Here is a 12987-nt window from a genome sequence, read left to right as displayed (position 1 = left end):
TGCATGCCATTGCTGATTCCTTGGTCACAGAGATCCACATTCTCTTTCTCTCCACCAAGCTTTTAAAAGTGGCGTTACCAGCATGCGGAGAAAGACACCCCGAAGCACACCCCAAGACTCACATGAGAGGACCCAGTGGTCTCATCTTGTTCTTAAGAACTTTTAGTTGCTTGTGTTCCCTAGAGACTGCTCTTTTTTGACACTGACTCTGTCGAGCATGTTTTGTCATCCACTGATATCTATAACGGAGTGTCAGAGTTTTCCTTTCATCTGTCATCTTATCCAAATCTTGGTGCATGCGGTAAACATTCAGAGTATGAGGTTTTTGGAAATGTTTGTTTTTCCCAGAAGGGGACAGCATGCCAAGAAGTTGTTTCAAAGGGCTTGAAGTGGTAACAGAAAAACATCCCTAGCTTGCATGGAACACTGACTGGACCCTCACTACCATTCTCTGAGTTTCTTGCATCTCACTTTTCAACCTGGTTGCATCCTTTGGGAGACATTTAGAGGCTCAGCTGACCTTGAAAACCCAAGTCTTATCCTGCATGATTGTGAATGCCTGTTGGCATTGCCAGTTTCCGTCCGGTAGCATAGGAAGAGTCCTAACATTCATCCTTAATTCGGGAGACTCCTTCCACAGCAACATATAAGGAAAATGCAGACAGATTCATTGGAGGATTTCACTTTTTCTGTGGTTGAGGTAATTTGCCAATGCCGTAGCTAAAAGCTATAGCATCATTAACTTCTCAATCTAATTGCTAAGTAGGAAATCCCATGACATTCCTGCTGGCCACACTCTGCCTCTGAGCCAGATCCATTTGTCCTTCGAGACTTCATGGCTTCAAGTTATGCTCTGCAGTTGTCCACTTAAAGTTTATCCAAATGAGCCCCTTCTTTCCTCCAAATCCTGGAGCTGCAGCAAAACAATATCTGAGTCCTTGGAAGAAGAAGTTTGCTTCTTCCCAACACTAAATCCTAATCCTAGTATCTCAGTTATCCTGGACTGTTGCTTCTCTCTAAAATACGTCTGGGTTGAATTTATTTTAATGTTAGCATTATTTAATAAATGTGCATTTAGGTGGCCAGACCACATAGGTCTCAGCTGAAACTAGTAGTGCGGCTCCCCTACATTACAAATGAGCTGCTCTCATCACAGACCATCTAGATTTTAAGCGACAAGAGAAACTTAACCTCAGTGGAACCATCCATCCTTCCAAATTAACCAATAAGTGAATTCCATATCAGAAGATGCAAAGTCTAACTTCAAGTCTTCCTTTAACTTTTACATATTCCAGGGATTTTTGAGTGGAAGACAGCTTCACCTTTATAGTATTCAGAGTGAGAGGCAGATTTTCTACATAGTGCACACATTTGGGTTTCTGAATACTACAAAGGATTTCTCTTGTGCAGATATTAACCTTTAATTTCGACAATCCAGACAGATCAAAGACAAAATCAGGAAATTCCAAAATAGCATTTTCTAAGGCATGCTCAGTGGCACACCAGCAACTTGAGATGTTCAGAGACTATTCCTCAGATAGGGTACCCATTCATCAATGAGTTCATAAGTGCTCTGCTTAGTCACTCAGTCGTGTCTGACTCTTTGCAACCCCACAGACTGTAGCCTGCCAGGCTCTGTCCATGAGGATTCTCCAGGCAAGAATACTGGAGTGGACTGCCATGCCCTCCTCCAGGGGATCTTCCCCACCCAGGGATCAAACTCAGGTCTCCCCCATTTCAGGTGGATTCTTTACCATCTGAGCCACCAGGGAAGCCCTGTGGAATGCTGGGCTAAATGAAATTAAGTAGGTTTCTCTACAGAACCGGCATTCCTTTAAAATGCTAGAACGCTTCAAGAATCCCTAGAGTGAGATATATTATTCAATATAATGTGAAGCTGTCTTGTCTTGGAACATCTCACAGAGCTAGTGTCCCATCACAAACCTTAGAAGATGTACTTGTAATACATCTTGACAATAATTCTCTGCTGCTATAATGGCTTCTTCGCTTTTCTTTATACATGACCAGCAAATGGTCACGTCTCTACTTAAAAAAAAAAAAAAAAGGCAAATCCACACCTGCAGAGAAAGTGGTATATTTTCTAGCATTATAACCGATGCAGGTGTGGACAAAGCTCGATACACTACCTTTCAGCAAATATTTGGAGGGATTGATACGTTCATGTTCCATGGCTACATGCTGGACAAATCGTCTGCTCCCTCTAATAACGTGTCTCTCTTTCTCTCTGCCTCTGTTCCTTTCCCCCTAGAGCCAGAGCCACAGTTGGGCATGCTAGTCCTTAGCAATATCACTCCTGACAGCTTCAACGTGTCATGGACCACTCAAGCTGGGCTTTTTGCAAAGATTGTTATCAATGTCAGCGATTCTCACTCGCTGCACGAGCCCCAGCAGTTCACAGTCTCAGGAGACGCACAGCACGCTCACGTCACGGGCTTGGTGGAAAGCACTGGCTATGACGTTAGTGTGGCAGGCACCACCTGGGCTGGGGGCTCCACCAGGCCCCTCACTGCCTTTGCCGTGACAGGTACTCTTTCAAAGCCTCCGGTTTTGTTCGGAATTCTAAACTGGGGAAGGGAGGAAAGGGGGTAGGCATTCTAGAGGGAAATTCAACCCCCAGTATAGTCTTCATTCCATATGTGAACTTCTACATGAAAAGAAGGCAAGTGCTATTTCCAAGAGAGACCCTTCACAGCCACTCTTAGGAAATGAAGACAGTAGACTCAACAGTCGTATAAAGCTGCCGAGGAATTCTGTGCCCAGTTTTATAGGCTGTCTGATTCACAGTTTGGAGATTCTGGCTGGAGAGTGAGTTTTAAGTTGGTAATGGCCCAAGGGAGGAATTTTGCCCATAAATCATGCTAGGTAAAGCAGCCCATAAACTACCTGCCCCAGAAATAAAATGATTTACTTTTTCTTCCATAAAGGGGTTACTTTTTAAAATTGACATCTACAACAGATTAAGGAAGGTTCAACCTTAGAGCAGATAAATCCCAATTTTAATTAAACCCGATCTATTTATTGAACTCGACCTCTTCTCTTTGAATTACATAAAGAAATGGTTTTCTGTTGCCTTCCCTGAAATTATCCTAAGTCAATGGCAAAGGCTGAAAGTGGAATCAGTTTACCAAATCTCTAACCTGCAGCGCCTCAGAAAATAATTAGAAGTTTCTTGCTTTCCACTAATGATCATTTTTATGAGACCAACTTTGCTGGCTGATTTTCACAGAAAACCAGGAGTCTCTTGAGGTCTAAATTGCTATAAATTGCTGTTTATTGACATAAATAAGATATATCAATAAGATCAGCTAAGTATTTAATGGGAGGCAGCATAGGTTTCCTAGAAGAGTGAGGATCTTGAGATCAGACCTATGTGGTTTCTAATTCTCTCCCACATCTTTTTAACTACATAACCTTGACCAGCCCTTAACTTCTCCGAAACCCCACTCTCATACGTATGAAAAGAGAATACTAACAGGCACCTCTGGCAGTTTCAGGATTTAATGGATATGGTGAAATGCAACTGCCTGGCATCCAGGAGGCATTTTACAGATGCTGAGTCCTTTCCTCTGTCTCCCAACAGTCTGAGAAAAGTAGGGTTCTTAAAGATGAGCCACAACAACAATACAATAAATAAATAAAAGCAACAGCCTAGATAGAAACAGTAGATCTGGCAGTCATGACTTTTCCTGTTATTTTTTAAGAGAACACTACATTTTTTTTTTTACTGTAAGATCAAAGAGAGGTAATGTTTTCTGTACAGTTGTCTAATGTGAATTCAACTGTCCTGTCTTCAGATGCAGAACATGCTCATTCCTTAGTGGGGCAGGGCAAGGAACAGACAGACAGATGACTGAGAACCTCACTGCCCAGGAGGGAACGCATGGCCGGGTACAGATCCTCAGGCCCTTACTTGTAGCTTCTTGCAGGGTCTCCCACAGAACAGAGAGACGAAAAAGGGGCTGGGAGAGCTGGTTTAGGCAATCCTGGATCCAGTTACAGTATTGTCTCAGCTAATCCTGGATGTAAAAAGACTCTGCTGTTTAAAAGAAGCATATTTTTAAAAGAGATTAAAAAAAAAAAAAAAACCCTGAACACGAGGGACTATAAATAGCAAGCCCCTGATGGACTAATTAGCCTGAACGCTCTCCTGTTCATTGGAATTCTCTGCTTTGATGGCCTGGAAGCTCGAGGAGGCCAGTTATCAGAGAAAGGCGCCACATATGCAAACAAAGCTCTGCAGCAGAATTTGAGATCCTTGTCTTGCAGACAAAAGAGCCTATCAGCACCGTATATGTGATTTCATCTTTGCCTTTGATAGAGTTATGATTTAGAGTAGACCTTCATTTGTTTTTTTTTTTTTTTTTAAAAGCCTCAAGACAAACACCGCTCAGTTCAAAATAAGTACAGGAAATCCAAGCTGTGACAAAATTTAATCTCTGCTTACAGGGTGAGGGCATTCATTCACTTGTTCATTCAGTCACCAAACATGTCTTTTTAAAATATTTTCCTTTACATTCCATGTATTAGACTCTGGGCATTAGTATAAGGTCATTTATCTCTTTGAATATTTCCATTTAGCTTCAGTGAAATAGCAGGCTCTAAACTAGATGTGGATAAAGCAGCCTTGGCCAAGTAATTCCCACCCCCGTACCCACTCTGACAAAAATAAACACACGCTCTTACTGTGTTTTGTTTTACTAGAGGGATGGCCCTGGACCTTCTCCAGTGCTCATGCTTATGCCTCAGGTCTTGCCAGCACCAATGGGGTTGACTAATTAGACTTTGGCTTAGGGTATGGAAAAAACATTGAACCTGGAGTCAGATGACCTAGGTTGGATCTCAGCTCAGTCACCTAGTGGATATGTCGCTCACTTAGTCATCTAGTCGTGTCCAACTCTTTGTGACCCTATGAACCATACCCTTCCAGGCTCCTCTGTCCATGGGATTCTCCAGGCAAGAATACTGGAGTGGGTTGCCGTGCCCTCCTCCAGGGGATCTTCCCGACCCAGGGATTGAACTCATGTCTTTTACATCTGCATTGGCAGGCGCGTTCTTTACCATTGCACCACCTGAGAAGTCCCTTTACTACTGAGTCATGGAGAAATCCCTGACCTCTCTGCTTCCTTTGTTGTCATGGGTGTAAAGAGAGAATAGTAATATCTACTTACAGCGTCATTAGTGTGTAAGTGTTAGTCGCTCAGTCATGCCCGACTCTTTGCGACCCAATGGACTGCAGCCCACCAGGCTCTTCTGTCCATGAGATTTTCCAGGGAAGGATACTGGAGTGGGTTGCCATTTCCTTCTCCAGGGGATCTTCCCAACCCAGGGATCGAACCTGGGTCTCTTGCACTGCAGGCAGATTCCTTACCGACTGAGCTACAAGGGAAGCCCTAGAGTGTCATTATGAGGGTTCAATAGGATAACGGATGTGAAGCCTTGTCAGCTAAGAATTACTAACAGAAGTCCAGCTGATACAAGCTCACTCCTGTGGGGAATCCCAATGTGGAAAAAGACCTTTTGGTACCTATTGAATAAGAGTACCTGAGACACAGATGTTTGGTGAATGAATGAACAAATAATGACAGAATTTACTGGAGATCCTACCTTTATCCAGGAAAACAAAATTAGCAAATCTTAGTATTCCTTACTAGGCCATAATCATAATTGGTTAAATTTGGACACACACACAAAAATCTTACCTCATCTCTTTATCTCAGCTGGTGAGGATATACATCACTAACTGGCCTGGTCAACTTAATTCTAAATAAGATCTAGAAGTGGAATAGAAACATATAAAATACACTGAAAAGAGAGTATGCTTTAAAAATAAATAAGCTGATTTTCTTCAAGACCACAAGTTAGTGGGAAATAGATAAAGGAGTCCAAACCCATTACAAGATATTCAGTTTTCTTGGGAAAAATTCATGGCCTTTGGAGTCAGACCTAGCTAGAACCTTGCGCTATCACATACTAGCCCTGCGACTTTGGTCAAATCAGTCAATTCCTTTTGAAGCTCGGTTTTCTTACCTGTATCGTGGCAATAATGTCCATCTCAGAGACTTGTTAAGAGATCTACACAAGACAACATCACCTGGCATCTGACAAGCTCTTACCGAAAACGTGGTTTCTGGGCACATTAACACGTTTGATGATTAACTGTGCATCTCATCAGTTTTTGTGGAGACTTGTGCTGTCCCGGCAGAGTCAGCGCCGCTAACCTGAGTTCTTCTCACCCCTCCCTTCTTTCAGAGGCCCTGCCCCTTCTGGAAAACCTAACCATTTCCGACATTAATCCCTACGGGTTCACAGTTTCCTGGATGGCATCGGAGAATGCCTTTGACAGCTTCCTAGTCATGGTGGTGGATTCTGGGAAGCTGCTGGACCCCCAGGAATTCACCCTTTCAGGAAGCCAGAGGAAGCTGGAGCTCAGAGGCCTTATAACTGGCATTGGCTATGAGGTCATGGTCTCTGGCTTCACCCAAGGGCACCAAACCAAGCCCTTGAGGGCTGAGATTATTACAGGTATTTTGGCTCAAGTGAGCCATTTTCTCCTCTTCCCAGTTCCCTCCATGTAATCCATCTATGAGACTGCCATGGTTTTAACACTCTTGTCCATACTTCCTACTTAATCCATAGATGTGGCCTAGTCTTTGTGTCCCCCCCACCCCACCCCCAGCACTCTCTCGTCTCACGTCTCTAATGAGTGCTCCTTTCCTCCCACTCCAAAAACGAGAAGGTCGAAATGTCTCCACTAGGTGCCCCAAATCCTCTGACCACCTCTTGTCCGTAGCTCTGTGTGTTACCCTCCTCTGTGTTCATCCAGCTGGTCCCCAGCTACGTTTCAGCCTTCTCAAAAGAAATATACCAAGGAGTATATTTCAGAAACTTATGTAATGCATTTGTCATCTCAAAGCCTCAACTGTGGTCTTGCCAAACTTGCCAGGTGGGCTTGTCATTGGAAAACCAACTGTGAACTTATACCGGTAAACACTAATATCACTGAGATTCTTCAACACAGACTAAATCCATAATTTTTTGCACACTCATAATTCCTAGAGAAATGTAGCATGAACAACTTTAACAGTCAAAAATCTGTGTTTCCCAAAGTCTTTCTAGAGGGGACTAACTCCATATTCAGAGGTCCTACTTAATAAAGAAGTTCCATGTTCAAATAAATTTCTGAAACACTGAGTTAAACATAAGTTTAACAAGATCCTTGACCACAAGGCTCTAGAGAACATTGTAAAGTACATGCTTCTCTCCAAGAGGGGCTTACCCAGGAAATACTTCCCACATTTATTTGACAATGGATGATGATCAAACAGATATAGTTTGCTCTGAGTGTACTTTGGGAAACTCAGCTCTAAATCTACCTCGACATTGAGTTTTGTCTAGTTAAGGCAATCCAAGATAGCAACTTTGGGTTGAAAGTATGTAGTATAAGAGGTTCCGCTTGGTTCCACCATCTGAACACTTACTGAATGGTTAACAAAAAGCAAGCCAGTCAAGAGTAGGAGACTCTCTTAGTATAGCAGCTCCAATAAAAAGAGCATAACATTTATAACGTTTTAAAAGCCAAATGCTCAAGATCAAGGGAAATATAATCAGCCGTATCATCATGGGCAGCTCTACAGATCGTTAATGCTGGTTTATTTGTCTTTGTAAAATGAAAAGAAGAAGGTCTCACAGACATGGGCGTTCAGCCACTGGCAGAGAGCAAATGTAAACAAGTTACTGGCTTTGAACTTGTTTAACAATGCAGGGAAGGGGTCTTTGCTGAGTCCAGATGTGGATTTATAGAATTGCTTTTAGACAAAACTCACACATATAAGCATCCACTTGACTTGTACTGAATGTATCAACTCTCTTTCTCCTCTTCTCAACCTACTAGACATGTCCACGTTGAATCATTTTATTTTTGGTATCTCAGTTCACTTCTCGCTCTGAGAGCCGGGACATGACTGCATATCAATACCCCCACCGGAGCGACTATGGCACGGGCTGCTGAGTGATCTTCTCCTCCTTCCACCATTCTCTTCCCTTCTAGAAGCCGAGCCGGAAGTTGACAACCTTCTGGTTTCAGACGCCACCCCAGATGGTTTCCGCCTGTCCTGGACAGCTGATGAAGGAGTCTTCGACAGTTTTGTTCTCAAAATCAGAGATACCAAAAAGCAGTCCGAGCCACTGGAGATAACCCTCCTTGCCCCCGAACGAACCAGGGACATAACAGGTCTCAGAGAGGCCACTGAATATGAAATTGAACTCTATGGAATAAGCAGTGGAAGGCGATCCCAGCCAGTCACTGCCATAGCAACAACAGGTACCATATATAAATGGGAGAGACTAAAGAAAAGCTCTCTGTTCCTCTTCTCACAGGGCTGGGAAATTATTAGAGATTTGCATGCAGACAAACTTGGGTTTGAATCATGACTCTTGATTATAGACTGGATGATTATGATTGTGATTGTGGCTAAGTGTTTATGCAAAAAGAGCATGATGCCACTTACCTAATAGTGTTGTGAGGATTGAATGAGATGATTCATGGAAAGCCCATAGGGAGGGCCTGGCACATAGCTAGGGCTGAGCTAGTGAGAGTGAGTAACATTTTCATTATTGTCATTAAGATAATCATTATAATCATTGCTTTTTCTTCAGATTCCAAAGACCCTTCTTTCTGCCTGTTGTCATGTTTTATCCAGAGGTATACTTCCATGTTCTTTGGTCAAATGTTCAAGCTATGCAGGGTATAATGGAGAAGTGGTACCTCTACCTCTAAAGATTAATACTTTTAAAATTCTACATGTGATTAGTCAGTACCTTGATCAAGAAGGAAAAAAGAAGAGGTTAGCAGGTTTGGCAGGCTCACGCATTTTATTTTATACTCATAGCAACTCTAAAAAGCACTAGAGGCAGAAATGAAAATTCTATTCAATATGAGTTCTTTCCAGAAGAATAAAGAAAGATGGCCATTACAATATGGTTTAAAATGATAATATTAAGATTAACATGATTCTTTAAAGAGAAAAGGACAGACCTTCAATGGTAAGGTAGGGTGAATTCCTTCAGGAAACCAAGGGAGGTACAGAAACGGAGTATTTGCTAGAGACAGCTGCTTCAGAGGAGCCAGAGCAAACAATCATAAAACCACAAGCAGAAGTACAAGGGACCTGAGGAATGATGTATCCCAGACCCTTCTGTTTGTGCATGAGGAATCTGTGACTCAGAAGGGTGAAGTGATTGGCCTAAGGTCACACAGCCAGATTTGGAGTAGAACCTAAATACCAAGCTATTTTACTACTATTAAATAGAGGCAGGCTAGATAACATAACCAATTACTATACCAGCTTGCCACCTCTGACACCCAAAGAGCACAGTACTAGACAACACCTTCCCTTTGTCCAGAGTATCTTACGATGCCAACTTTCAGGACCAAGTGAGCTGAGAAGCCACCTGTAGAAATAAAAATTGGTATTTGTAGACGTGGAGGAAATGCTGAGATCCAGGCCGTAATTCAGCCGGAGGAAATACCCTGTTTCTTATTAACACAGATGCCCCATCTCCCGGGACATGAGTGCCTGTCTCCTCCTGCCTGTGGCTTCCCACAAGACAACTCTAGATCAGAGGCAGAGGCTGGTTTTGACCCTGGTTTATAAACACTGCTTTTCAAAGTTTACTTCTGATTGCCAATTTTGTTTTGCTGATCTTTTTTCTTCCCAGAGGCTCTGCAGTTTTAAAGCAAAAAAAGAGAACGAATAATCATGAGCTCTTTTTTTTTAAGAACAAAAGAAAAGGCTCTGTAAGATAGCCCTTTCTTTGATTTCTTTCTCTGGGGCATTGTATTTCATAGCTGAAGAGATGCGTCTGTGTCTGTGTGTGTACGTGTGCACACGTGTGCTCTGGTACCTGGACTGAGCGGAGAGGTGACTCTGGAGCACAGATGACATCTCAGTCACCTCATCAGCTTCAGAAAGTTTCCCTTTTGTTTTTTCACTCTTTCTCCTTGTAAATCCTTCTTTCTGCTCCTCTTTTTCTTTATAAAACCTGCTACAGTATCTCCTCTCACTTCCTGAGCACAGGCTGGCAGCCCCAAGTGCCCCCAAAGCGGAGAAGGTGGCTTGAGGCAGTGTATCCAAGTGGTTAAGCCTACAGCCTCTGGGCAGATCTCGTGGCGTCTGATCCCTGCTCGTGAGCAAGTCTCCTTCCCCCTCTGAGTGTCTGTCCCCTCACTTGGCCGATAGGCTCTAACTCAAAGGTCAGCTATGAGGTTCCCGTCAGATCAGGAACACTGAGTATTTTTCCTTGCCCATTGTAACAATTTTAGCTGATACTATGTTTGGGTGATTTAATGTACATTTTTTAATGGTCCACTTGGTTGAAAATTTAAAGGTTAAAAAGGAGAACATACAATGAGGTCCCTCTTCTGCTGTCCTCACTACTAAGTTGCTCTATCTAGAAGCAGTCAGCATGACTGCTGTCTTCTGAATCTCTGCAGAAATACTCTTACAAACAGACAAGATTAGACCAAAGTCTGTGTTCTCTCTTTTTTCCAGCTTTTTTTTCTGGCACAGTGATTAACACACCCACTCTTCCACACATTGGTGTGTGTGTGTGTGTTCCTTGCTTATTAATAGCTCTCAGGTATACTCCCACGTCTTGTTTATGTAACTATTCCCCTACTGCCAGACCTTAGGTTACGGGTTGTTCTCTCCTCTGCCAATCTCTGCATCTCCAGTAGCTGCTCTTCCACTTCCTGGATTGAGCCACTTCTTCACAATGGTCTTGGTCCCTCTTTGGGAAGCCCAGAGGAGCTTCTCTTGTCTCTGGGAAGTTAAATGCCAACAAGCCTCTGGGGACCATCTGGATGGTCCCTAGAATAGAAAAAATACTTCAAAATCCGAAACCAGAGTAAGATGACTCTGTCATTCTCTTCTGGAGGTTCCTACTGCCTACCTTGGGGATAGTGAGAACCTTCAAATGTTTCTTTTAACCTGCCCCATCACCACCCTATTTATACACCCTTTCCACACCCTGAAGCCAAGGGGGCAACCCCTCTCCAAGCGCCAGAATGTACCCCCTCTCACCCCATCTCACTTTTCCCAGCCAGGCAGCCTCCCAGCCGCTCCACTCAGTTCCAGTTCGGATGCACTTAAAACCACAAACCACAGAGCTGCAGCAGCATCCTGTCGGGGCCCTGGGTCGGCAGGTCTACAGAGCCATGGGCTCAGCAGTCCTTCCTTCTGCAGGAGCCAGGCTCTCTGTGCCGGGTGCCTTTGGCTCTGACACCCATTAAGTGTAAAGATGATAGCCACCTATTATAGAGCTCGCACTTCACGCCACCCACGGCAGTACAGCTGGCACACTTTACCCCACTGACTCACAGGACACGGACAGCCCAGCTGAGCGCCACATTCAGCCCCATTTCACAGAGACCTAAGGGGCTCAGGGGTTGTTACCTAGTAAAGCCAGAATGGAATTCAGAACAGGTCAGTGTACCCCCAAGTCCTTGCCCTTAAATCATACTGGCTACAGTAACTGTCTCCTTAGCTTCTCACAGGATTCACGTATATTAAGTATTTATAAAAATATGTTGAAAGTAAAAGGTTTTTAAATGATTGTAAATGGAGACATTATTAAAGATTTGGGGAAGCAACACTTTATGCAGAAAACAAACAGAAGTCCTCTTCAATCTCCTTGAGAACTTCTAGCAATTTCTAACGTTTCCCTAATGGAACTTTTATTGAAAACCAAGAGTCTACTCAGAGGGTCAGAGGCGTTGCCTTTCCTGGGTCTCCCTAGCTTTTCAATAGGCAAAATTTAGTTATTCTATGAGGCTCAGACTTCAGGTCCCATTGGCCATCTCTTCCATTTCGGTGCTGGAGACTAGTGGGCCCTATTTATGGCAGCAGAGCGCATGCTAAAATAACAAAGTGTCTTCCACACCTAGGAAGGTCTGTTGTCTAAAAATACCACTGACCCTGGACTTTCACCACTGCTGTGCCATTCTTCAGATGACACGCGGCTCTCTGCCTGCTGTCGCTGTCATCAAGCACATCCCTCGGGAGTGCATGACAGAGGAGGGTGCTGATTCTCATGGGTTTTTTTTTTTGTGTGTGTGTGTGTGTTTTAAGACAGGGCAGATAATATTGCCATTTTTGCAACTGAGAAAACTGGGATCTAGATAGGGGAGCTGTGGCAAGATGCACCTTCTAAAATGTGCCAGGACCAGGCCCCATGAGTTTCACAGAGTGAAGGTCAGAGGGGATCAGACTTGCAGCAAGAGAGCCCCTGTGCCTGAGTTTACACACCTCACTGGATTGTTTTGTTTTGTTTTCTCATTCTGCCTCATCTAGATCTTTCCTGGGGGACAACTTCAAAATTCAGGTTGCCCATGGCGGCGGGGGCGGGGGCAGGAGGGGAGAGTCACATGGGAAAGAAAAAAAAAGCAAGCATGTTCACTGAATTCTCACTGAGTGCCAAGTTCTGTGCTAGGGTTTTACATCAATCATCTCTGCTAATCCTCAAAACATTCCTGAAAGTGGGCACCACTTTTCCCACTGAGATGGAGCAAGGGAGGCTCCTATAAGTCACAGGAGCTGCCCCTAGTTGCCCAGCCTTTCCATGGTGTTTGGACAATCAAGATCATCCCACTCCAGAGCCATGTGGCTTGCAAAGCCCTCCAAGGAGAAGGCAAAACCCCAGGCAGCCACAGAATCTGGGGGTGGCTAGCAGATCACAAGAGGATGCCGTCGGAGGAGGGAGAAAGAGCAGAAGTGGAGAGGGAAAAAAAAGCTCCCTAAAGTAGGCTGTGGGTTTCAGAACTTAATGATCAACGTGGGCTACAGAGGGAAAAAGATGAGGAAATGAGCTCCCTGGAGACCCGAAAATTGTTTCCTGGATTGTATGGTTAAGCATGGTCAGCTGAAGAGGGCAAAAAGCTAAGCCAAAAAATACACAGAGAAAAGCCAA

General features: G+C 43.8%; 1 protein-coding gene across 13 annotated transcripts in view; it reads left to right on the top strand.

Annotated features, from left to right (window-relative positions):
- Positions 1-12987, top strand: part of TNC (tenascin C) — a 102139-nt gene that overhangs the window by 64641 nt on the left and 24511 nt on the right. For 6 of the 13 annotated variants that reach the window (XM_040237645.1, XM_040237678.1, XM_040237623.1 and 3 more), the window contains 3 exons: positions 2270-2545; positions 6271-6543; positions 8069-8341. In XM_040237645.1, the coding sequence (XP_040093579.1) occupies positions 2270-2545; positions 6271-6543; positions 8069-8341 (822 nt within the window). The remainder of the gene's footprint in view (positions 1-2269; positions 2546-6270; positions 6544-8068; positions 8342-12987) is intronic. The other 7 variants (XM_040237650.1, XM_040237695.1, XM_040237669.1 and 4 more) reach the window with 3 other exon arrangements.

Source organism: Oryx dammah, unplaced genomic scaffold, assembly GCF_014754425.2.
Source record: "Oryx dammah isolate SB20612 unplaced genomic scaffold, SCBI_Odam_1.1 HiC_scaffold_1, whole genome shotgun sequence".
Taxonomy (NCBI): Eukaryota; Metazoa; Chordata; class Mammalia; order Artiodactyla; family Bovidae; genus Oryx; species Oryx dammah.
This window is presented reverse-complemented; position numbering and strand designations above follow the sequence as displayed.